The sequence below is a fragment of the Cucumis melo genome, chromosome 5 (assembly GCF_025177605.1).
Source record: "Cucumis melo cultivar AY chromosome 5, USDA_Cmelo_AY_1.0, whole genome shotgun sequence".
In the NCBI taxonomy this organism is placed as follows: domain Eukaryota; kingdom Viridiplantae; phylum Streptophyta; class Magnoliopsida; order Cucurbitales; family Cucurbitaceae; genus Cucumis; species Cucumis melo.
In genome coordinates, this window is record NC_066861.1 from 49473 (window position 1) to 75869 (window position 26397).

At 37.8% G+C, this 26397-nt stretch overlaps 1 protein-coding gene across 13 annotated transcripts; it reads left to right on the top strand.

Annotated features, from left to right (window-relative positions):
- The first annotated feature begins 7761 nt into the window (after positions 1-7761).
- On the top strand, positions 7762-23861 carry LOC103491645 (uncharacterized). 13 transcript variants are annotated; one of them, XR_007821250.1, is made up of 6 exons: positions 7762-8224; positions 8338-8531; positions 9070-9391; positions 11876-11965; positions 23361-23540; positions 23689-23861. XR_007821250.1 is itself a non-coding variant. In XM_051085302.1 (5 exons), exons 1-5 carry the CDS (start codon positions 8132-8134, stop codon positions 22944-22946), a joined length of 750 nt encoding a protein of 249 aa, XP_050941259.1. In that variant the 5' UTR covers positions 7782-8131; the 3' UTR covers positions 22947-23259. The 13 variants fall into 13 exon arrangements, 9 of the variants coding, with proteins under 9 accessions (XP_050941259.1, XP_016900772.1, XP_050941261.1 ...); XR_007821251.1 differs by having other exon boundaries at positions 7790-8224; positions 8338-8504; XR_007821249.1 differs by lacking the exons at positions 23361-23540; positions 23689-23861 and adding exons at positions 13409-20801; positions 21015-22862 and having other exon boundaries at positions 7794-8224.
- Positions 23862-26397: the final 2536 nt, after the last annotated feature.

Sequence of the window (26397 nt, forward strand, 5' to 3'; positions counted from 1 at the left end):
AAACCCTAAACCCTAAACCCTAAACCCTAAACCCTAAACCCTAAACCCTAAACCCTAAACCCTAAACCCTAAACCCTAAACCCTAAACCCTAAACCCTAAACCCTAAACCCTAAACCCTAAACCCTAAACCCTAAACCCTAAACCCTAAACCCTAAACCCTAAACCCTAAACCCTAAACCCTAAACCCTAAACCCTAAACCCTAAACCCTAAACCCTAAACCCTAAACCCTAAACCCTAAACCCTAAACCCTAAACCCTAAACCCTAAACCCTAAACCCTAAACCCTAAACCCTAAACCCTAAACCCTAAACCCTAAACCCTAAACCCTAAACCCTAAACCCTAAACCCTAAACCCTAAACCCTAAACCCTAAACCCTAAACCCTAAACCCTAAACCCTAAACCCTAAACCCTAAACCCTAAACCCTAAACCCTAAACCCTAAACCCTAAACCCTAAACCCTAAACCCTAAACCCTAAACCCTAAACCCTAAACCCTAAACCCTAAACCCTAAACCCTAAACCCTAAACCCTAAACCCTAAACCCTAAACCCTAAACCCTAAACCCTAAACCCTAAACCCTAAACCCTAAACCCTAAACCCTAAACCCTAAACCCTAAACCCTAAACCCTAAACCCTAAACCCTAAACCCTAAACCCTAAACCCTAAACCCTAAACCCTAAACCCTAAACCCTAAACCCTAAACCCTAAACCCTAAACCCTAAACCCTAAACCCTAAACCCTAAACCCTAAACCCTAAACCCTAAACCCTAAACCCTAAACCCTAAACCCTAAACCCTAAACCCTAAACCCTAAACCCTAAACCCTAAACCCTAAACCCTAAACCCTAAACCCTAAACCCTAAACCCTAAACCCTAAACCCTAAACCCTAAACCCTAAACCCTAAACCCTAAACCCTAAACCCTAAACCCTAAACCCTAAACCCTAAACCCTAAACCCTAAACCCTAAACCCTAAACCCTAAACCCTAAACCCTAAACCCTAAACCCTAAACCCTAAACCCTAAACCCTAAACCCTAAACCCTAAACCCTAAACCCTAAACCCTAAACCCTAAACCCTAAACCCTAAACCCTAAACCCTAAACCCTAAACCCTAAACCCTAAACCCTAAACCCTAAACCCTAAACCCTAAACCCTAAACCCTAAACCCTAAACCCTAAACCCTAAACCCTAAACCCTAAACCCTAAACCCTAAACCCTAAACCCTAAACCCTAAACCCTAAACCCTAAACCCTAAACCCTAAACCCTAAACCCTAAACCCTAAACCCTAAACCCTAAACCCTAAACCCTAAACCCTAAACCCTAAACCCTAAACCCTAAACCCTAAACCCTAAACCCTAAACCCTAAACCCTAAACCCTAAACCCTAAACCCTAAACCCTAAACCCTAAACCCTAAACCCTAAACCCTAAACCCTAAACCCTAAACCCTAAACCCTAAACCCTAAACCCTAAACCCTAAACCCTAAACCCTAAACCCTAAACCCTAAACCCTAAACCCTAAACCCTAAACCCTAAACCCTAAACCCTAAACCCTAAACCCTAAACCCTAAACCCTAAACCCTAAACCCTAAACCCTAAACCCTAAACCCTAAACCCTAAACCCTAAACCCTAAACCCTAAACCCTAAACCCTAAACCCTAAACCCTAAACCCTAAACCCTAAACCCTAAACCCTAAACCCTAAACCCTAAACCCTAAACCCTAAACCCTAAACCCTAAACCCTAAACCCTAAACCCTAAACCCTAAACCCTAAACCCTAAACCCTAAACCCTAAACCCTAAACCCTAAACCCTAAACCCTAAACCCTAAACCCTAAACCCTAAACCCTAAACCCTAAACCCTAAACCCTAAACCCTAAACCCTAAACCCTAAACCCTAAACCCTAAACCCTAAACCCTAAACCCTAAACCCTAAACCCTAAACCCTAAACCCTAAACCCTAAACCCTAAACCCTAAACCCTAAACCCTAAACCCTAAACCCTAAACCCTAAACCCTAAACCCTAAACCCTAAACCCTAAACCCTAAACCCTAAACCCTAAACCCTAAACCCTAAACCCTAAACCCTAAACCCTAAACCCTAAACCCTAAACCCTAAACCCTAAACCCTAAACCCTAAACCCTAAACCCTAAACCCTAAACCCTAAACCCTAAACCCTAAACCCTAAACCCTAAACCCTAAACCCTAAACCCTAAACCCTAAACCCTAAACCCTAAACCCTAAACCCTAAACCCTAAACCCTAAACCCTAAACCCTAAACCCTAAACCCTAAACCCTAAACCCTAAACCCTAAACCCTAAACCCTAAACCCTAAACCCTAAACCCTAAACCCTAAACCCTAAACCCTAAACCCTAAACCCTAAACCCTAAACCCTAAACCCTAAACCCTAAACCCTAAACCCTAAACCCTAAACCCTAAACCCTAAACCCTAAACCCTAAACCCTAAACCCTAAACCCTAAACCCTAAACCCTAAACCCTAAACCCTAAACCCTAAACCCTAAACCCTAAACCCTAAACCCTAAACCCTAAACCCTAAACCCTAAACCCTAAACCCTAAACCCTAAACCCTAAACCCTAAACCCTAAACCCTAAACCCTAAACCCTAAACCCTAAACCCTAAACCCTAAACCCTAAACCCTAAACCCTAAACCCTAAACCCTAAACCCTAAACCCTAAACCCTAAACCCTAAACCCTAAACCCTAAACCCTAAACCCTAAACCCTAAACCCTAAACCCTAAACCCTAAACCCTAAACCCTAAACCCTAAACCCTAAACCCTAAACCCTAAACCCTAAACCCTAAACCCTAAACCCTAAACCCTAAACCCTAAACCCTAAACCCTAAACCCTAAACCCTAAACCCTAAACCCTAAACCCTAAACCCTAAACCCTAAACCCTAAACCCTAAACCCTAAACCCTAAACCCTAAACCCTAAACCCTAAACCCTAAACCCTAAACCCTAAACCCTAAACCCTAAACCCTAAACCCTAAACCCTAAACCCTAAACCCTAAACCCTAAACCCTAAACCCTAAACCCTAAACCCTAAACCCTAAACCCTAAACCCTAAACCCTAAACCCTAAACCCTAAACCCTAAACCCTAAACCCTAAACCCTAAACCCTAAACCCTAAACCCTAAACCCTAAACCCTAAACCCTAAACCCTAAACCCTAAACCCTAAACCCTAAACCCTAAACCCTAAACCCTAAACCCTAAACCCTAAACCCTAAACCCTAAACCCTAAACCCTAAACCCTAAACCCTAAACCCTAAACCCTAAACCCTAAACCCTAAACCCTAAACCCTAAACCCTAAACCCTAAACCCTAAACCCTAAACCCTAAACCCTAAACCCTAAACCCTAAACCCTAAACCCTAAACCCTAAACCCTAAACCCTAAACCCTAAACCCTAAACCCTAAACCCTAAACCCTAAACCCTAAACCCTAAACCCTAAACCCTAAACCCTAAACCCTAAACCCTAAACCCTAAACCCTAAACCCTAAACCCTAAACCCTAAACCCTAAACCCTAAACCCTAAACCCTAAACCCTAAACCCTAAACCCTAAACCCTAAACCCTAAACCCTAAACCCTAAACCCTAAACCCTAAACCCTAAACCCTAAACCCTAAACCCTAAACCCTAAACCCTAAACCCTAAACCCTAAACCCTAAACCCTAAACCCTAAACCCTAAACCCTAAACCCTAAACCCTAAACCCTAAACCCTAAACCCTAAACCCTAAACCCTAAACCCTAAACCCTAAACCCTAAACCCTAAACCCTAAACCCTAAACCCTAAACCCTAAACCCTAAACCCTAAACCCTAAACCCTAAACCCTAAACCCTAAACCCTAAACCCTAAACCCTAAACCCTAAACCCTAAACCCTAAACCCTAAACCCTAAACCCTAAACCCTAAACCCTAAACCCTAAACCCTAAACCCTAAACCCTAAACCCTAAACCCTAAACCCTAAACCCTAAACCCTAAACCCTAAACCCTAAACCCTAAACCCTAAACCCTAAACCCTAAACCCTAAACCCTAAACCCTAAACCCTAAACCCTAAACCCTAAACCCTAAACCCTAAACCCTAAACCCTAAACCCTAAACCCTAAACCCTAAACCCTAAACCCTAAACCCTAAACCCTAAACCCTAAACCCTAAACCCTAAACCCTAAACCCTAAACCCTAAACCCTAAACCCTAAACCCTAAACCCTAAACCCTAAACCCTAAACCCTAAACCCTAAACCCTAAACCCTAAACCCTAAACCCTAAACCCTAAACCCTAAACCCTAAACCCTAAACCCTAAACCCTAAACCCTAAACCCTAAACCCTAAACCCTAAACCCTAAACCCTAAACCCTAAACCCTAAACCCTAAACCCTAAACCCTAAACCCTAAACCCTAAACCCTAAACCCTAAACCCTAAACCCTAAACCCTAAACCCTAAACCCTAAACCCTAAACCCTAAACCCTAAACCCTAAACCCTAAACCCTAAACCCTAAACCCTAAACCCTAAACCCTAAACCCTAAACCCTAAACCCTAAACCCTAAACCCTAAACCCTAAACCCTAAACCCTAAACCCTAAACCCTAAACCCTAAACCCTAAACCCTAAACCCTAAACCCTAAACCCTAAACCCTAAACCCTAAACCCTAAACCCTAAACCCTAAACCCTAAACCCTAAACCCTAAACCCTAAACCCTAAACCCTAAACCCTAAACCCTAAACCCTAAACCCTAAACCCTAAACCCTAAACCCTAAACCCTAAACCCTAAACCCTAAACCCTAAACCCTAAACCCTAAACCCTAAACCCTAAACCCTAAACCCTAAACCCTAAACCCTAAACCCTAAACCCTAAACCCTAAACCCTAAACCCTAAACCCTAAACCCTAAACCCTAAACCCTAAACCCTAAACCCTAAACCCTAAACCCTAAACCCTAAACCCTAAACCCTAAACCCTAAACCCTAAACCCTAAACCCTAAACCCTAAACCCTAAACCCTAAACCCTAAACCCTAAACCCTAAACCCTAAACCCTAAACCCTAAACCCTAAACCCTAAACCCTAAACCCTAAACCCTAAACCCTAAACCCTAAACCCTAAACCCTAAACCCTAAACCCTAAACCCTAAACCCTAAACCCTAAACCCTAAACCCTAAACCCTAAACCCTAAACCCTAAACCCTAAACCCTAAACCCTAAACCCTAAACCCTAAACCCTAAACCCTAAACCCTAAACCCTAAACCCTAAACCCTAAACCCTAAACCCTAAACCCTAAACCCTAAACCCTAAACCCTAAACCCTAAACCCTAAACCCTAAACCCTAAACCCTAAACCCTAAACCCTAAACCCTAAACCCTAAACCCTAAACCCTAAACCCTAAACCCTAAACCCTAAACCCTAAACCCTAAACCCTAAACCCTAAACCCTAAACCCTAAACCCTAAACCCTAAACCCTAAACCCTAAACCCTAAACCCTAAACCCTAAACCCTAAACCCTAAACCCTAAACCCTAAACCCTAAACCCTAAACCCTAAACCCTAAACCCTAAACCCTAAACCCTAAACCCTAAACCCTAAACCCTAAACCCTAAACCCTAAACCCTAAACCCTAAACCCTAAACCCTAAACCCTAAACCCTAAACCCTAAACCCTAAACCCTAAACCCTAAACCCTAAACCCTAAACCCTAAACCCTAAACCCTAAACCCTAAACCCTAAACCCTAAACCCTAAACCCTAAACCCTAAACCCTAAACCCTAAACCCTAAACCCTAAACCCTAAACCCTAAACCCTAAACCCTAAACCCTAAACCCTAAACCCTAAACCCTAAACCCTAAACCCTAAACCCTAAACCCTAAACCCTAAACCCTAAACCCTAAACCCTAAACCCTAAACCCTAAACCCTAAACCCTAAACCCTAAACCCTAAACCCTAAACCCTAAACCCTAAACCCTAAACCCTAAACCCTAAACCCTAAACCCTAAACCCTAAACCCTAAACCCTAAACCCTAAACCCTAAACCCTAAACCCTAAACCCTAAACCCTAAACCCTAAACCCTAAACCCTAAACCCTAAACCCTAAACCCTAAACCCTAAACCCTAAACCCTAAACCCTAAACCCTAAACCCTAAACCCTAAACCCTAAACCCTAAACCCTAAACCCTAAACCCTAAACCCTAAACCCTAAACCCTAAACCCTAAACCCTAAACCCTAAACCCTAAACCCTAAACCCTAAACCCTAAACCCTCAACCCTAAACCCTAAACCCTCAACCCTAAACCCTAAACCCTAAACCCTCAACCCTAAACCCTCAACCCTAAACCCTAAACCCTCAACCCTCAACCCTAAACCCTAAACCCTCAACCCTCAACCCTCAACCCTAAACCTTCAACCCTCAACCCTCAACCCTCAACCCTAAACCCTCAACCCTAAACCCTCAACCCTAAACCCTCAACCCTCAACCCTCAACCCTCAACCCTCAACCCTGAACCCTCAACCCTCAACCCTCAACCCTGAACCCTCAACCCTCAACCCTCAACCCTCAACCCTCAACCCTCAACCCTCAACCCTCAACCCTCAACCCTCAACCCTCAACCCTCAACCCTCAACCCGAAACCCTAAACCCTCAACCCTACTGAACCCTCAACCCTAACCTCAAACCCTAAACCCTAAACCCTCAACCCTCAACCCTTATACCCTCAACCCTCAACCCTCAACCCTTAACCCTCAACCCTCAACCCGAAACCCGAAACCCGAAACCCTAAACCCTAAACCCTAACCTCAAACCCCAACCCCTAAACCCTTAAACCCTAATCCCTTATACCCTAAACTCTAAACCCTATACGCTTTTGTTGAAGTTACAAAACTATGCTTGTTGACTAAAACTTATTATGTAATAAATTTATACTGACAACATGAACCTACTTGATATCTTTTTGTTTCTATGAATAGTAGTTTTCGGGTCCAATTTCTCCACCCTCACATTGTACATAAAAATATTTTTCAAAATTTTTTTTTGATGATTCAACAAACATTTAAAACTAAAATATAACTAACTATTTTTAACAAATCAATTTTTAATTTGAATGAAAATTTTGGTTTGTGCTACGACAAAATGGTTAAAAAACAACAAATTTCAGGTTATTTTTTATCATCTTTTTATGTGAAGAAGACAAGAAGAACAAAGGGGAACATAAGTGCAAATTATATTCTTACACTTTTTTTTACTAATATACGCAAGATTCTTAGTTTTTGCTCAAAGTATATGTATGAACTCTTCTCAAATTCATAAACCATACCAACAAAGCAACGTTTTAAAAATAGTAAAATATTAAAAGTATTTATAAAATATAACAAAATCTATAAAATTTGTATACTTTGTAGATAGCTCTTTTTTTTTTTTTTTTTTATTTCTAACCATTCCAAAAGTCTTAATAATACATTATCAAACCAAGCAAATAATTGTATTTTCTTTCGATTACATACTATTATTTGAGTGGAAAAATTATGTTTAAACTAGTTTAAAAATAAAGCTACAATATGTGTATTAACACATGTGCAACACACGTTAATGTTATCTAGTACCAATAAATTGCATTTCATTATTTTTAATAAGTTATAAGAACTCCAAAGATGAAACGTGAATCAATATTTTTTTTATTGTATTTTAAATTTTTTTACAAATAAAACAACATTTTAGTGGACATTTTATAAATATTTTCATTTGAAAAAAAAAATAACATCGATTTTAGAAATAACAAAAGTTATCTTCAGAGTTTCGAGCAAGAAAGAAATCCAACGCCAGTTTCCAAATTCCGTTGCCACACAGTTTAACATCTTCAACCTAAAACTACTTAATTACCCTCCTTCAAAATGTCTAACCTTTTCAGAACTGATTCTTCTTTCATTAGATTACTCCCTCGTCCTCGCTGCATCGCGCTTGAACTCGTCTTACTCGCTCATGAATGATTTGATCATACGGCGTTCTTGCGGTCTAGCAAAAAGAAACAAAGAAAAGAGAAATTCGACATCGAGCGGCCAACAGGAGCGGTTAAGAGGTTAGGACGGCTCGTTGGTGGGGTTAGGTGGATTTTTCAAATGGTATATCATGCTTTGCAATTCATTGAGAGATCGACTTCGGCCATGTCTTCGTGATTATGATAGGCTTCAGTCTTTCGCCGTCATTCTCATTTATATTCAGGTGCATTCTTGCCCTTATCTTTGACTCTCATTCTTCTTTTGTTTCCTTTTTTTGCATTCTTAATCTAAATATTCTTTTTCTTCTTTCTTTCCTTCTAAATGCACACGACATAGATCGGGTGCGCATTGATTGGATCCCTAGGGGCATTATACAATGGTGTTTTGCTTATAAATTTGGCAATCGCATTGTTCGCTTTGGTAGCCATAGAGAGCAGCAGTCAGAGTCTTGGTCGTACATATGCTGTTCTCCTCTTCTCTGCCATTTTCCTCGACGTCTTCTGGTTTATTCTTTTCGCCTACGACACATGGTTTCTCCCTTTCTTTCGTTTTATTATGTTAGTTTGTTTCTGAGAATGGGCGTCCTGATTGCCCAATACTTACCCTTGTTCACACAGTAAAATTAGAAATCCAAGCTTGTGTTATGTTGTATAATGGTAATTGCACATTCATATGCTTCGTATGATAAAGATGAAGGTATTCAATTAACACTGAAACTTCAAACACTAAGTGGATATTCTAATTTCTGACAATATATGATTTTCAATTAGCTATGATTAATAAAGAGAGATTTGAAGGAAGCTTTGATCTTGTATAGTTGCAACGACACTTGAACCTTTTATCATCTGCCACTGCTCGCATATCATCCAATCAAATTTATTTATTTATTTATTTTTGTAAAACTCTATTTGAGCAATGTATTTTCCTGGTCCTGACATCTATCTTCTTGCCTGCCTTTCCTCTTCCAATGTTCGTTACTTGCGAATGTGCATATTGTGCTTCTAAATTGATGCACGGTGTTGACTGCTGTTTTACCCTGTAAATTGAGTAAAGATTGTTTGTATGCAGGAACATCTCATCCGAGCAATATGGACCCCTTTTTACCTTTTCAGTGAAGCTTACTCTGGCAATGCAGATTATTGGGTTTTCTGTTAGGCTATCATCTTCTCTACTGTGGATTCAAATTTACAGGTTGGGGATTTCATACATGGAAACTTCAGTTCCCCGAGAGGCAGACTACGATCTGAGAAATAGTTTTCTTAGCCCGGCTACTCCTGTTGTAGTTAGACAACCATCAGGTTCTGATGACATGATTGGGGGCTCTATCTATGATCCAACTTACTACTCGTCCCTCTTTGAAGATGGTCAAGATAGTAAATGTTTGTCTGGGGTAATGTATCTATTTTTTAATGTACTCCTGCATGCACCCGTTCTTGATCTCTTGTCATTCATTTATTAGTTCTAAATCTGCTAGCTATTGCTTTATTTTATTTTTCTACAAGTATTTGGTTTTCCATGACATCTTTTTCGGCACACAATTCTTACGAGAAGAAGAGGATTGGCCTTACTATAAGTTTCTTGTACTGAATGAATTCTTGTAAAGTTATCTTTAACTCCAAAAAACAAAAAACTGGCTCTTTGAAGGGCGTTTTAAAAGAGTAAACCAGAATATCTTTGGAGATTTGAAGTTGATGAAATAGGAGATTCTGGAGTGTTAAGAGCATATTGATGAATATTTGAGGGAAGATGAGGTTAAGGATAAAATGAATTTTGAGGATATGGAGGGGAGAGAAAGACAATTAGTTGGAGACAAAAAACTAATGTAGGTGGGGTAAAGAGGGAAACTGTAATACTTCTTTTTCCATAGAGTTTCTAGTGGGAGGAGAAGCATGATCATGATTGAGGGTACAATGGGGAGAATTGTTTAGGGTGGTTGAGAGATTAAAGAGAGTGCTCTCTTTCTACTCTTCTTTATATTTCCCCTATTGTCCAAACATCGGTATATAACTCTCACTTTTTACTCTTCTTTGTTTCTCTTTAAGCCTCAATTTCTAGGCTCTTTTTAATTATTCGTTAGGGCTTATTTCTCCCAACTGAAGTTCTTTATTGTAGCTTAGCTCACTTTTGAGGGTGTTCCACTTTTTCTTTTTTGGCGTAGGCATGTGCGCCTGTATACTCTTTCATTTTTTCTTGATGAAAGTCAAGTTTCTTCATTAGAAATAATCCCACTAATTGATCCAAGGCCTTTACTTTGATGGTTTGGATTGGTCCCCTATCTTGTAGTAAGGAAAAAGTAGTTTGGAAGCCCACCTCTTTCTTAGAGGAGATTTTGAAGGTTATCTTTGGTTTGTTTAGAGACAAGGACCTTTTTTAGGCGACAGGTTTTACTTCGACTTTTTATCAAGATAATAGAGATCTTGATGAGAGATATGGAGGTCTTTGAGAAGTTTCGTGGTTGCAGTGTCTTGGACAAGTCTTTCATGGATGAAAGGAGAGGGCAAGGAGAATTAAGGAGTTTAGATCTATAGATCTAGTATATCAGTTTCTACAAGATTATTGCTAAGGTCATAGCCATTAGGTTTACTCATTGCTTTGTGGAGGATGGTAAGAACACATACTTTTGGGAGGATCAATGGGTGGGGGAGAATTCCCTTTGTTCATTACTTCCGCATCTTTATCATTTGTCCTCTTCCAAAAATTGTATGGTTTCATATCTCTTGGTTGGATTGGAGAATCTTGTGTCTTTTTCTTTCGAGTTCTGTCGTAATTTGACCAATAGGGAAACGGCGGAAGTGACCTCTCTTCTTTCTTTGCTTGAGGGGTTCCGTCGTAATTTTAAGGAGGGAAGAATGGATGTTCGTGTTTGGAACCCTAATCCTAGTCGGGGTTATACATGTAAGTCCTTGTTTAGTCTGTTGTTAGATCTCGCCCCCACTAAGGAGTCGATTTTTGACGTGGTTCGGAGGAGTAATGTTCATAAGAAAGTTAGGTTCTTTATCTAACAAGTTTTGCTTCGTCAGGTTAATACACCGTTGATAGGCTTGTTAGGAGGAGAACTTTTTGTTGAGCCTTTTTGTTGCACGCTTTGTCAGAAGGCAGAGGAAGATCTTGGTCATCATTTTTAGGATTGCCATTATGTGCAAGCTATGTGGAGCTCTTTCCTCCAAGGGTTCAGTGTTAGCTTTGCTGGCCTTTGGAGTGTCAAAGAGACGATCGAGGAGTTCCTCTTCCATTCGCTCTTTAGAGACAAAGGGGGGTTTTATGGCTTGCCGGGGTGTGTGTTGTTATTTGAGACATTTGGGGTTAGAGGAACAATCGAGTCTTTCAGGGTAGGGAAAGGGTGCATGGTGAGATTTGGTTAGATTTCATGTGTCCCTTTGGACTTCAATTTCAACTTTTGTAATTATTCCATTGTTATTATTTTACTTAGTTGATGACCCTCTTCTTTTAGTTGGGGTGTTTTGGTTTTCTGGTTTTTTTGTATGCCTTTGCTTTCATTCCTTCTCAATGACAGTCGTTTTCATTCAGAAAACAACAAAGTTAAATCTATTAAGAGGGTTTTTGGATCAGGTTTTTTTGTTGGTCACTCAGTGCAAGTTCTATGCTCCATATAGATGGTAATCTTTTCTATATTTTTGCCAATTGGAGGAGTGTTTTACAGTACCCTTGGCTTGACTGGAGTTTGATTTTTCCTCCTCCTTTCTGATATCTTGTATGTTCTATGAAATGAAATCATTTCACCTTACGCCTAGCTTTGGAGATTGGGCTACCACCTACGTCGTATATTTTGTTTCAGTGACATTTGTTTCTTTTATTTTTGATCGTCAAATGACCAACCAATTATAGCATCAACTTTTACTATTTTCTGTTGCAGATCTCTCATTTTGGTAATGGTGATAATGGTTCTACCTCTGGGCCAGATGTATCTCGATCAAAGCTGTCCAGACATTTCCAAGTAGCAGACGTGAGTAACCTTATCTCAAATAATGAAACCTGCTAGTTTCTTAGGCTTATAGAATTTTGTTCTCTACGCCTGACCAAAACTTATTATGTTTGAAATGAATTGGATATTTCAATGGATGATGTGGGCAAACCATGAATGGCGTGCCTCAGCTGTTGGAAAAACCCTAACCCTTACTTATATGATTTCAAATTATTATTATTTGTTTATTTTTGCAAAACGCTGCACCATGTGAGGGTTTTTTCCTTAACCTTTATTATTATTATTATTTTTTATTTTCTCATTTTACTCTTAAGGAGTTTGTATACTTTGAGCATTAGTTTCTTTTTGCCTATTAAGTAAAAGCTTTTGTTTCACTAACCCAAAGTGAGCTTGGCTATTGTCATGACTTTCTTACTTAGAGGTCGGAGGTTCAATCCCCCATCCTGATGTTGTTGTAGTTAAAGAAAAACTTAAAAGGTATACTTCCATTTTCTTTTTGTTTGGGTTAAAATGCAATATTAGAGGGTGGACATGGTAACTGAGAGAAACTGGAATGAGTTTATTGATTCTCTTGTCTGCGACTTATAGAAGGATGGAACAAACTTGCCTGGCGATAGGGCTTTTAGATCTTCATGCATGATCTTTAAATTCTGTCACCAACACTCAATATTTTGTAGTATGTTAGTTTAAATGTTTAGCAATGAAGTAAATGCAGCATTAAACTGTGAAGTTTGTCCCTAAATATTGAATGTTTAACTTCCGTTGGGGTCTTATTGATTTCCATCACTGCTTTGATTAAATTTCATCTATAAGTGGGGATGGAATTGCCCGTCTGAACAACCTTAAGCTCTGTTTGGTAACCATTTCGTTTTTGGTTTTTGGGTTTAGAAAATTAATCCTATTTTATTTCAATTTCTTACAACAATTTGCATCTTTCTTAATACAAGAGTTGAAACTTTTTGCCAAATTCCGTTCACAAGAACAAGTTTTTGAAAGTATCTCTTTTTAGTTTTCAAAATTTGGTTTGGATTTTGAAAATATTGGTAAAATGTAGATAACAAAACAAGACATTTAAAGGCGGAAAGAGTGTTTGTAGGCTTAATTTTCAAAAACTAAAAACCAAAAACCAAATGTTTACTGAACGGGGTTTTAGTTGCCTAGTCATGGATGCTTTTATTCAACCCTATACTTTTACTGTGTATTCTTATTTGAAAGGAAATTTTGTGATAAAATGGTGTGGTTTGTTTACCCTTCATAGGGTTCTTATTTTTTATTTTTTAAAATTTTACTATTGTTCTTATTAATCATTTGTTTCCACTTGGGGAGTTTTTATCTCGAACCTTTTGTCCTCTGACTGACTGAATTTTGTAATAGTTGATGTAATTTTATTTCCTCTTTTTAGGTTTCTTTGTATGTGTTTTTGTTTAGATAAAGAACTTTGTTAAACAGTAGACCCATTAACAGGGTTACAGACAGAAACATCAGCAGAAACAAAAGGCAATAACCAACAAGGAAGGATTCAAGCCCGCACACCACCTCCCTCATTAGACCATGCTCAAGAAGCTAAGTTATGAGCCACTTGATTTACAGATCTAGAGACAAAATCGAAAGAACTAGCATTGATTAATAGCATCAGGCTCTTCATTTCTTCTAAAATTGCTTCAAGAAAGGACAAGACCAATCTGTTTTTGTTAATTGTATTGACAAGAACCTCAGCATCAGCTTCAACCCACACATCCGTCAGCCCTCATTGCTTCGCCAACTTCAAGTCTTGAAGAAGTGCAAGGGGCTCCGCCACTACTGACTCCAGCCAGTAGGGGAGGAAAGTTGATGTGACCCATTCGAATTGTAAATGACAGTCCCCAGCCCCACCTTATTTGAAGGACTGCATGCCACGTCAATATTGAGCTTGAAATTTCCAGTGGTTGGAGGACACCAATGCAAAACGCTCTCCTTTCCACCACTCTCATTTTGCAAGTCACCACGGACTGATGAAGGAGAGGTCAAAAGCAGCTCCCTCACACAAAATTCTCTAATGTAGTTAGGAACCTCCACCTGAATATCAATCTCAGCAATAGATTGGCCATCCTCCTATTTCGTCGCTCTACAGAGCCCAGGAACCCTCACAGAAACACAATTCCATCCTTATAACTTGTCAGTTGGGGCATATGCCCCTTGGATCGAGCATTGAATCCCCTAGAAATATTTTTAGCTTCAACGAAGTTACAAATTTCCTCCAAAATTTTTTAGCTCTAGTAGAACATGTTCTCCCGTCACCTTTTTGACAAACCAATTATTATTTGTTGGAAGAATATTGTGAAACAACCGCCAGATGCTTTAATCTTCGTTGGGATAGGCTGCTTTCTAAGCGAATTCCACCATTTCCCATAACTCTCCCCATTAGAACTAGAACCTAACAATGCTTGTGACATGAAAAGTTTATAATCACTCTTTGTAGAAAGATCCCATTTTCTGAGTAATGCCTTATCCGCTGATCCTTGCATTCTGTTTGAATCGACCGAATCACGTTAATGTCGTCCTCCTAAAACACCTCAGATAATATGGATAGAGTCCATCTACCCTCCTCATCAATCAAGATAATTTACTGTCCTATCAATCCAACCTGGATTAGGAGACATTATAGTCTTAAAATAACATTCTCTTGGAAGCCAGGAAGATCGAAACATCAAGGTATCCACTCTGCCCCCTCCCCCCTGGAGGGTTTATTTCCAAATTAGCATCCAGAACATTAGACCTAGGATAGTACTTGCCTTTAGAAGTCAAGGCTGCAAGAGATTATGGTCAAGAGAGTGATAAAACCCAAATACATTGAAAGATAAACGATATACGAAATATGTTGGAATGCAGTCAGTCTTATGTTGGAACGCAGTCAAAGTCTTATTGGCTGATTTGTGGTTTGAAAGAAACCAAAGGACTTTTCACAACAAATCTCTCGGTTGGTTTGATCATTTTGAAAATGCTCACCGTGATGCCTCCTCGTGGTGCACTCTTTCTAAGGAATTCGACATGTACAGCATCTCTGATTTAAATCTGAATTGGGGTGCTTTCATTTCAGCAATCTAATCAAGGCTCAAAGTTTTTTGGTCTCCTACCTTACTTATGGGTGCTTTGGGACAGTCCAGATTTGGTGTATTAGATCTTGGATTATGGTTCTTTTGATTTGCTAGCAGAGGCTTTCATTTGCCCTCATTTTATATGTTCTTATAGTTTGTACGAATATGATGAGGATGCTAAAAGAGTCTCAACCGGGGTGTTAATAGTTGAGATGTCAGGATGCGTCTATTGATCCCTAGGTTCTTATGCTCGTTGTATAATCTTCTTGTACTTAGAGCTTTTGTCTCATTATTAATATTAATAAAATAGACTCATTTCCTTTTAAATAAGAAAATGATTAACCTAATATTGAGATAATTCTCAAGCCCTACTCAATATACCAAATATTGCTTATCTTCTCCATTCCCCTCTCCCTCTATTTATAACCAGCTTCCTGTTGGAACTCCAACTCAATTGGTAAATGCTATCTTTATTGATTTACTTTTAGTACAAGAATAGGATTGATGAAGAATCAATCCTTGATTACAATGAATAATTCTGATCTTCTCTCAACCAGAAGAACACAGAATTTGTCTCACAATTTCCCTCCAAAAACATGTCTACCCTTCCCTCACACGACACTGTCTATATAACATCTTTTCCCGCCCAAAAGACAACTGTCATCCCACCTATTTTTCCCGCCCACCGACCTATTTAAACCACACGTGTTCTTTTAATTGTTTCCTTCTATCTATTTCCTCACGTGCTCCTTAACTAACAAGGTCTACTTCTTCCTTCTACTATACACTTGCCTAATAAGGGGTCTAACACTTCCCTAAAAAAACTAGTTAACCAATTACTAAGATATCCCTGATATCTCTCTAATCCCGTTCTTAACAGAGAGGAGTCTCTACACTTGTTTGGCAAAAAGATACTTGTTGAAGCCTTTCAGACTCTGAAATCCCAAACCCCCTTTTTCTTTGGGCAACACAGCCTCATACACCTCATCCAATGAATTTTGAACCACTTTGAGAAGGCCCTTGTCGAAATCGTGCCATACTTTGGCATAAGTCCTCATATAAACGCTTCGGATGCTGCATACAAGACAGTTTAAGGAATCGCTTGGGCCACATTTCTAACAAGGATTTTGGTTGTGGATTTTTTTCGTTTTGTTGCAATGCGCGTCTAAAACTTGGTTGTTGTTTGGTTTTATGCTTAATTATGCATTGAAAAATTCGTTCATGAATGATCATGAATGGTTCTAATAATGCGACAAATTAGGCATCTAGGTTAGGGTTACGTAATAAAGATGCATGCCCTACCTATGTGTTAGTAAATTTATGATGATCAACCTTTAGTACAAGTTTTCCTCATGCTTGCCTAAGTGTAAGAGAGGCGAGAGGTGAGAGGTTTCCTGGGTAAGCCATGATCGAACACAGGGAATTTCTATCAAAACTTAGTTATAAAGTTTACTTCTAAACCAAACCAGGCGGTATAAATTCTATATAGTATAAGTGTTAAATTATAATGATTATGGGAAGTGAACAAACATGCATTAAGAAAGATGAAGGAAAGTTTCTGCATTATAGACGATTTAAATGCGAGATACAGTTCAATGTGATATAGATAATTTGATCATCTTATAGTTAAGGCGAGCAACCTCTTGGCACCTATATACCACACTTCTCCTTTCGGGACACAAATGATTGGAGGCAAAACGCCAGAACGAAGTTTGTTTCCAAACTCCCTTATGTGCGTGTTTAGCTAGGTCTTTGTTACTTACTCTCTTGAGCAGTTGGCGACAAGCGCTGGCCAAGCGATGAGTTAAGCTCAGGCTAAACACGGTGAATCTTATACTTAAAAACTCTTATCGAACATGTGATACATAGTTAAACTACTTATAACACTTCAACAAGATGAATAGGAAAGAAATGAGAGAAAGACAGTGGATAAACATGCATTGTACCGATAAATGTAGGCCTTTCGGCCATAAGAATAAGAATATTCATACAACACATTATAAAATACAAAAATGAAAAGTAAAGAGATGAGTCAAGCCGCATAGTGCATTGTCATGCATTCCTTGGCTCTTTTACAATTTAGGAGAAATGGATGGTGGGCTTCTCTCTCTAAGCTCACTCAGAAGTTGACTGAAGAAAAGGTGGAGGAAGAACTACTACTACAGATTGTGAAGGATCTAAAACTCATCCTTTCACATGCCTCCAAGGAGGCCCCCTCTGTACATTTTGTTCATGGTGGAGTTGGCTTCTTTTATAGGCATACTTTAGGCGGGAAATTAATTGTGCTATGCTGCACATCCATCCTTGCTATGCTGCACATTTGTCCTTGTACAAATGTCAGCGCAGAAAGTAGTCGTTCCTTGTCACATCATCTCCAATTACCATTCTTGTCTTCTAGCGAAACATCTTGCGTGATGATGTACTGGCATCTTACCTTACGACTCGTCAGGCAACTTCTCGCTGAGTTCATACGCGCGATTCTCACTTCATTTCTTCTTTTCGCCATTTTGCATATAAAACACTTAAAAGCGTAGTTAATCAGGCATGATGACTTATGTAAGGTGCGTTCTCTTAATGTTATAAATTTGCAGTAAAAGCTATGCATTTTGACCATTTATCTTGCTTTTTGACTCCGTTGTTTTGCCTAAAAAGCCACAATAACTTGTATTTCTACTAGTTATCAGATTTTCTTACCACCAATTGAGAACAAACTCCCTTTCCACCTGCCAATAATTTTCTGAACTCTTTCCTTAAGAGGATTAAAATAAATGTGCTTATTTCAAGAAAAATGTGAAGGAATACCCAATTATTTGCCCAAATCTGAAACCACAAGTATGTCCAAAGCTCCTCTCAAATCATCTCTAGTGTAAGGCTCAACATTAGAACTTAGGAGGATGGCAGATTTTGAGAAATTAACACATTGACCTGAGGCTTCTTCATGCTGTCAGTCAAAGGATCTCCTTAATAACTCTCCCTCCTCTAAAGCTGTGTGCCAAACAATAATCATCTACAAACCCTAAAATGTAACACGATAGGGCAAAATCTACATATTTGGCATGCAGTGTTCCTCTTGGTTTGTTGAGCATGCAAAAGTAAATTGGACAACCTTTTCATTCACAAAAAGAAGAGATAAGGAGATAATATATCACCCTGTCTAAGTCTCCTTTGAGGATGAAAAAATCTCATCGTAGTCCCATTGATCTTAACAGAAAAACTCAAAGATGAAACACAATCCATTATAAACGCAACCCACGACTTAGCAAACACCTATCCAAAATACATTGTAAGTGTTGGTGATATATAATTAAATTTACCTTCAACCACCAGCTTAAGCCTTTGGGTGAAATTGGCAGTTTAATATGGTATCAGAGCCCCTGCATTGTCGTTTCCTCCCCAATTATAATTAATTTCCACTTATTGGCTCTTTCAAATATTACAAGCCCACAAGTGAGGGGGAGTGTTGTTTATATATAATTAAATTTGCCTTCAACCACCAACTTAAGCTTTTGGGTGAATTGGCAGTTTAATAGTAAGAATACTCATTCCAACCTGTCATATGCTTTGCTCTTATCGAGCTTACAATTGTCAACCCCTTCTTTCCATTAGTCTTGGACATCGCATAATTAATACATTTCATATCTTACACATTACCAAAGTCTAGCTAGAAGAAAAGCAAGGTATCGCGAATAGAGGATACTACTTGTACCAAGGATCAATCATCATAGCCACAAATATCAGCTTATTCATCTTCTCAAGCGAACCCCAATACTTATCGAACTTTGTTTTCATATTCATAGCCGTCAAACTAAGAATAGAATTATTGTTGTTGCTCCATTTGTTCAAAACAAATTGAATTTTGTTAATTTTCTTATAACCAACATTAGAAATCTCATATGAAGATCCACTTATTTTTGTAGTGGTTTCATAAAACCCTTTCAAAAACTTTACCAACACACTTACCGTCAACCAATCAGACACACTTGGGGGCCTAAATCTCTTATTTCCACGATCATCTTCCTCAAAATACTCAAGAAAATCTGAGTCCTCTTTCTCCTTCTCTAATTTTGAAAGCTTTTTCAAATTTAATTGCATGTTTAAGCATTAAATATGTAAAATTCCACCTAGTAGCTACATCTAAACAAACAAGAGCCTTACACTGGACTTTTTCTTGCTTCACACATGCTTTAAATTTTGTCATTCTCTTAGGTGATGATCGTACACATCTCACAACGTTACGAACACTAGCAATAGAATCATGCATATCTTTTAGCCCATTATTTACAATAAGATTAATTATATATATAAGAACAACACCTCATGTGCAATAGCTCTCCATCTAAAACAATGGTTTTCCAGCTTTTAAGTCTTCTCTTAACACATGAAATAGCCACATCGTTGAAACTTGCATTATCAACGGTAATCGTAAAGATTTTGTCAGTCTCCCACTCCTACAAACAACTTTCAATTGCTCTCCTAATAGTCTCCCCTTTATGATTAGCAACTTGACAAAAACTCAAAATCTTCTTATGTAAAACCCATTCAGAATCAATGAAATGTGTCGTGATGATCATGTTTTACATTTTGTAGTGAAGTCTAAGTGTCCGTAGCAAGACAGTTTTTGAGAGCTTTTAAGTAAACATGATTTCAATTTTTTCTTCTCTTCAAGATATAGTTGATATATATCTCTAGCAATCGTTACTCTTGATGGAACGTCAAACCTAGGACACGCAATACTACAAAAGTGTCTAAAACACTCAGTCTCAACGAATTTGAATGACAATTCATTCATAATTATCATCTTAGCACATGCTAGTTTACATGCTGGTTGGCTAAATAATGTGGTCACAAAATTACTAGCATTGGCTCCCTTTCCATCATTTGTAGGTATAAGAGTTAAGGTGGTTTGTCCTTTATTCTCTTCTTTATATGGGTACATTTTACATTGATTTCTTAAATGCTTACCCAAAGTGGTAGTTCCATAACTATTACTATCACATGCATAATCCTTGCCACAATAGTTACATTTACACCTAGCTCCATTGTTAGCACTCGCTTCCATTTTTGTGAAGTGATCCCACACAAAAGAAGTTTGTTTAGTAGGTCTCTTTCTTTTGGACTTGGGAGGTAGAGGTGGTACATGTTTTGTAGTTTGGCTTGTATTAGGAGTAGGAGGAGGATGGGAGGAGGCATTTCATTGTTATCGGTAGCACTCGCATTCTCACTACTGCTATCCATTTATAAAATAAAGGAAACCAACATCTAATTAAATTTCCAACACCAACATTTAACTAAAGTTTATAAACAAACATCTAATTAAACTTCTAACACCAACATACACCAATTAAACTTCCAACATCAACATACACCTATTAAACTTTCAACACCAACATAGACTAATTAAACTTCCAACACCATCGTACACCAATTAAACTTCCAACACCAACATAAAATTCAGACCAACTAAAACATATACATATCTAATTCCGACACCAACTAAAATTCAGATTTCAAACAATGCATCAAATTATTTGACACAAAAGAAAATTAACCATTAAAATATTTAACTTACCATAGAGTTAGATAATGGTGGTTCCACCGTATCCAACACCATGTCCGTGATGACGAGTTTTAAAGAAATCCAAATATTTGAGGCAGTATGGTATTGAACGTGATAGACTGCAAAGTGTTTAGAAACGTATAATGAGACTTGATTTAATTTATGTTAAATACAAAAGTAAAGTAGGCTTGCTGGAGTTGCGAAGGAAATGTCGAAACGAAGTGAGGTCTGCGAAGTTGGGAACAGATTGCAAAAATGGGTTGAGTGCAAAAAATGGGGGGGGGGGGGGGCGGACTTGGAGAATTGGAACGTGAAAAATGGGGAGGAACGTGAGGTGAGGTCTGTGTTGGCCGTTGAGGTTGGACGAATTCTGAAGACGGAATGTGAGGGTAGGAACACTAAGTGGATCCATGCGAAGGAAATGCCGAAACGAAGTGAGGTCTGCGAAGTTGGGAACGGATTGCAAAAATGGGTTGAGTGCAAAAAAGGGGGGGGGGGGGTAGACTCGGAGAATTGGAACGTAAAAAAATGGGGAGGAACGTGAGGTGAGGTCTGTGTTGGCCGTTGAGGTTGGACGAATTCTGAAGACGGAAAGTGAGTCGTCGGAATGTGAGGGCAGGAACACTAAGTGGATCCATGCGAAGAAAATGCCGAAACGGAGTGAGGTCTGTGAAGTTGGGAACGGATTGCAAAAATGGGTTGAGTGCAAAAAGGGGGGGGGGGGGCAGACTCGGAGAATTGGAACGTGAAAAATGGGGAGGAACGTGAGGTGAGGTCTGTGTTGGCCGTTGAGGTTGGACGAATTCTGAAGACGGAAAGTGAGTCGCCGGAATGTGAGGGCAGGAACACTTAGTGAGAATGTGAGGTCGCCACCCCACCGATTTCCCATCTTTTTCTCTAATTTTAGTTAACTGAGTCACATCTAAAATTGCCTGCACATGCATGAACGGGCCAGTCCAACCACTTTGATCGTCATAGTTGATTCCAACCACTTTGACAATGGAAGTCACCTAAACCTTAGCCATTGCCAGACCTACAATCTAAGGGAATGCTATTTATTTGAATCCAGAACCTGGCCTTGAAAACCGTCATAATTAGAGCTTTGCAAAAGACCATGGCCTGTATTCGTAATCCTTGTCTTCTCCCCTGTATGTTTAAAATGAATAAGAAACATGTTCTTCCTGGCCACAGCAATCCTAGTATCCTGATGCACACACCAAACAGATTTCATAAGAGACCGGAAAGCTTCGATATTGTCCCTCCTAGTTATAAGAACTTTCACCACACAACATAGTGCAATATTCTGTTGAGATAACAGAACATTGTTATCTTCTGCCTCAAAGTCCACATTCTCCCCTTCATTGAGAGATAATCTTTTCCACATATCACTTGACTCCTCGATAGCAGACCAAAGAAAAGACAAAAAGCTTATGCTAAAAATAGTGAACAAAGACTTGGTAAGAGCGCTGAAAAAAGATATGAACTTGGTCTTAAAGGCCACATAACACAGGACAAAAGGGGATGGTAATACCATGCATGAGGAGCTTCTTTTGGACAAGATTTATTATTGATGAGATGAACTATACGATGCTTTGCCTATTCTACACAGTGAATATCAATTAGTTTTCTTTCTCTTAACTTCCTCAACTTCATGCTTGTAAAAGGGTTCAAAGACTATTAACCGGGCTTAAAAATCAGCCAACATTTTGTTGAAACGCGGCAGAACTTTTGGATGCTTACAAATTTGTTTTATGATAGATATAGTACCACGAGGAATGATTGTTAAAGATTTTCTTTATACCATGGCATTGTGAAATCATGGCTTATCTGCCTCAAATCTCTTTAATAATTTCTAAATAAGCCAGTAGTTTCTTGTTTTCAAATGCATAAAATAGTTCATTGGTTCAGTTTTCTGTATCAGAGAGCCTGTGTTTTGACTTTTGAAACATTCGGATTTATTTATTTATTATTACTTTTGAAGTGTGGATATGATTAAATTTAACATTACCCGTGTACTTTTGGGTTGATTGGTTTTTAACACGATTCTGAGCATGAGGTGTTGTGCTCAAACCCTTATAAAATCATATTCTCTTCAATTACTATTGATTTTTACTTGTTCACATTTTACAAATTTCTGATCCTATAAATGAAGAAAAATGTTGAAGTATTGATATAATTAAAATTTTCGTAACCTATCAGCTAAAGTTTTTGGGTTGATAGTGATTTTCACCTCTTTTATATTTGTAATACATGTTCTTTTTTGACGTGTTTATTTCTTTTGATGCCAACTTAGGGAGACAGGAGACTAGGGATTTCAAATACAAAGGAATACTTGGATAAAATGCATTGTGTGGGGAGCATGTTCCAATAAATGGTTAAGAGATCATGGATTTAATCCATGGTGGCCGCTTACCTAAGAAATAAGTTTCTACAAGTTTCTACAAGTTTCCTTGATACTATAGAGTAGGTGTGAAAGCTAGCTCTGACATTCATAAAAAGATAACTGGGAGAGTATTGTCTCCTCCAAGTTCTTTACTATGGTCAATTTGTAGAGTTGAGTATTTTCCCCGTCAACTTGAGAAGGAGGCTTAGTTTTTCCATGTAATTGTATTGATGTTTTGCACATCAAAGCTTGAACTGTTATTTAACCGATGCTATCAATAACTCTGTGCTGCTTTTCAGAATTTGTTCTGTTATAGCTTATTTTCCTGCGGTAGATTGTCTCTGCCGTCACCCACCCCCGCTCTCCACATGTTGCTGTTAAGTTCTAACTAATTAGGTTTAGTCTTTGTAGGATGAGTATGCAGATGGACATCAGCAGACGGTTTAGAGCGCTGAGTTGGTGAATTTGTTGACTATCTGCTCCTGTTATGATGTCGCAAATATTGTCTTTTACAACTATCTACTCAGTACTCAGGTGCGGCTGGTTAATGTAGAGCGATGTTGTACAGCTTCACATTATTAGGTACAATTCTTTCTTCCGGGATAAAATTTTTTTCCATTGAAGGAAATGGCTTTGTTGAGTAGAAGCGATGCGTTGACTTTGGCGTCTCAATAGGGAAACAAGTTCAATAAAAAGAACTATGACTTTACTCTCTTTCTGAATTCCGTAGGCCAGTTAGATCTTGGAGCGGAAGAAATCTGTGGCACACATGGAAACGCATTTTTTTCTATTATAGTATTTTCAAATTTTTGGGGAGATTGTGGAAATTAACCTACCTTACAAGGTGAACTACCATTTCGTTTTTTTATATCTAAATAATACGTCTCGTGGTTCTCGACTGAATGCGTTTCTTCAATATCTAAATTTCCTTTTTCTTTTTCTTTTTCTTTTTTTTGAAAGAATAATAATATTTTTCCAATATTTTTCTAATTTTCCTACATTTACAAATTTGTATATTGTTTCTTTCAAAGACAATACTACAGAACTTGTTGTAAGATTCTTTTGTCCATGTAATCTGTTCGGTCTCCATTCTTTTGTCGACAGGATTCATTTTTCACCGCCGTCTCCATTTTCCTACCCCGTCGCTTGCCGCCATCCTCCACCCTATGTTTTCGATTTCCTCCTCGCCTCAATCGCTGCACAAATATATATTTATATATATAACATCTTTAAATCTAAAAATTAAAAACGTGTGGAGCCCACGTATTAAATATTATATATATATATATATTATATATCAATATCTTTAAATTTTAAAATATCGAAAGTGGGGTCCACGCATTGAAGTCGTGGACTCCATCTACGACTTCCAAACAAAATCGTGTACGGGGTACACGACTTCCACAAAACTACCTCATTTTTTTCAATAGTTTGTCTTCTACCGTATTTTTGATATTATTTTTTTAAAATACATTATTTTAAAAAAAAGATTCAAACTTTTTAGTATTTTATAAATAGTTTTAATATTTGCTATTTTCAAGAGAATGAACCTTTTCAAAATTTTAGGAAAGAAAATAAAACATATTAAACATATATGAAATATAATAAACGAAAAGATAAATTAAGAAATATTAAACATATACATATGTAAAACCAATAAAGTAAAAAAAATAAAACAAAGGGAAACTACTTATATAAATGTAACAAAACTGGAAACTATTTACTAGCCATTTTTTAAATATTTCATGTTTGTCATTCCATCCATCTATTCTTCCTCGCGATTCGTCTTCCTTCTTTTCTCTTTTTCTTTTTTGCGATTTCTTTTCATCATCTTTCTTATTTTTCAATTCTTTATTTTTCATCATCTTTCCATCGTTTTTCTTATTTTCCTCTTCGTTTTTTTCGCTTCAATTTCTTTCCATCATCTTTCTACTTTTTCTCTTCTTTTTTTCGTTGTGATTTCTTTCTATCGTCTTTTTTTTACACGTTTACATTTGGTAACCAAATCTAAACGACTGTGTATAAGACTGTATACAACAAAATAGCAAAATCTAAAAGATCATGTATAAAGAATCTTGAAAAAAAAAATTATTTAGATTGAAGTAGTCAAATGTAAACGATCGTGTAAAAAAAATAAAAGATTGTGTATAAAGAATCTTGAAAAAAAATTATTTAGATTGAAGTAGCCAAATGTAAACGATCGTTTAAAAAAGTAAACGATCATGTAAAAAAAATAAAAGATCGTATATAAAAAATCTTGAAAAAAATTATTTGGATTGGAGTAGACAAATGTAAGCGATCGTGTAAAAGAAGTAAACGATCATGTAATTAAATCTAAACGATCGTGTATCAAAAAGATTAAAAAAATCGTGTACCAAATTATTTTTTAAAAATCATTTAGATTTGGATCCCTTAATCTAAACGATCGTGTAACAAAATTAAATGATGGAATTGAAAAGATAAATTGTAGTCATATCTAAACGATCGCATATAAATTGTAGTCATACATAAACGATCGCCCATATCTAAACGATCGCGTATAAATCGCAAATATATTACGCGCGCGTTATTGACGGCGTGGTTGACGAGACATTTTTGGTATTTTACACATTGTGAGGAAACAACAATGAAGGGGCTTGAACACATGATCGAGGGAGGAAACAACAATGAAGGGGCTTGAACACAGGACCTCCTTGGATCACCTGCTTTGATACCATATTAAATTACCAATTCAACCAAAAGTTTAAGCTAGTGGTTGAAGGCAAATTTAATTATATATCACTAACACAAGGTTTCAAAAGGATCTACCGAAGCCGTTAAGAAGGGCGTCGTTGGGAGTTCACTACTAATTCGCGGCATAGACATTAACTTGTCGCAACGCACTTTTTAACAGCGACATCCCTTTTGAAAACATTTTTTTTAACTAATCCCTGAATATGTTATAGGACGGCAAGAGTTATGGCTAACTCTTGATGCGTGCTTTAGCCCATCGGGAGATATGCTTTCTTCCGATGTCATGTCTCTCGACAGTCAATTTGTGCATTGGAAAATATATTTTTTCTTGTAGTGTTATAGTTCAACGTGCAAATTGATATTTTCTCTAATTTCTCTTAAGAGAAAAATTTCCTTTTAATCCTGATTCTTGAAAAATAGGTTCATTTGTTTATTGAGTTTGGAAAATGCACCTTTTTAGTCCTCTAGTTTTTATGAATAGGATTTGAAAGGCTATTAAGCAATTTTCATTTTCTTATTTTATTTAATTATATGACTTTGTTTTTTCCATATGCATTTCAAAATTTTCTTCCTTTGCTCAAATTTATTTGTTGTTGAGAAATGAGTGGATTTAAATGTTTAGTAAGATCTATCCTTTGTTCAAGCCCCAAAAAAATATTGAACTATTTTTGTACTACAAGTTGAAAGAAGATTCGTTTATGCTTCG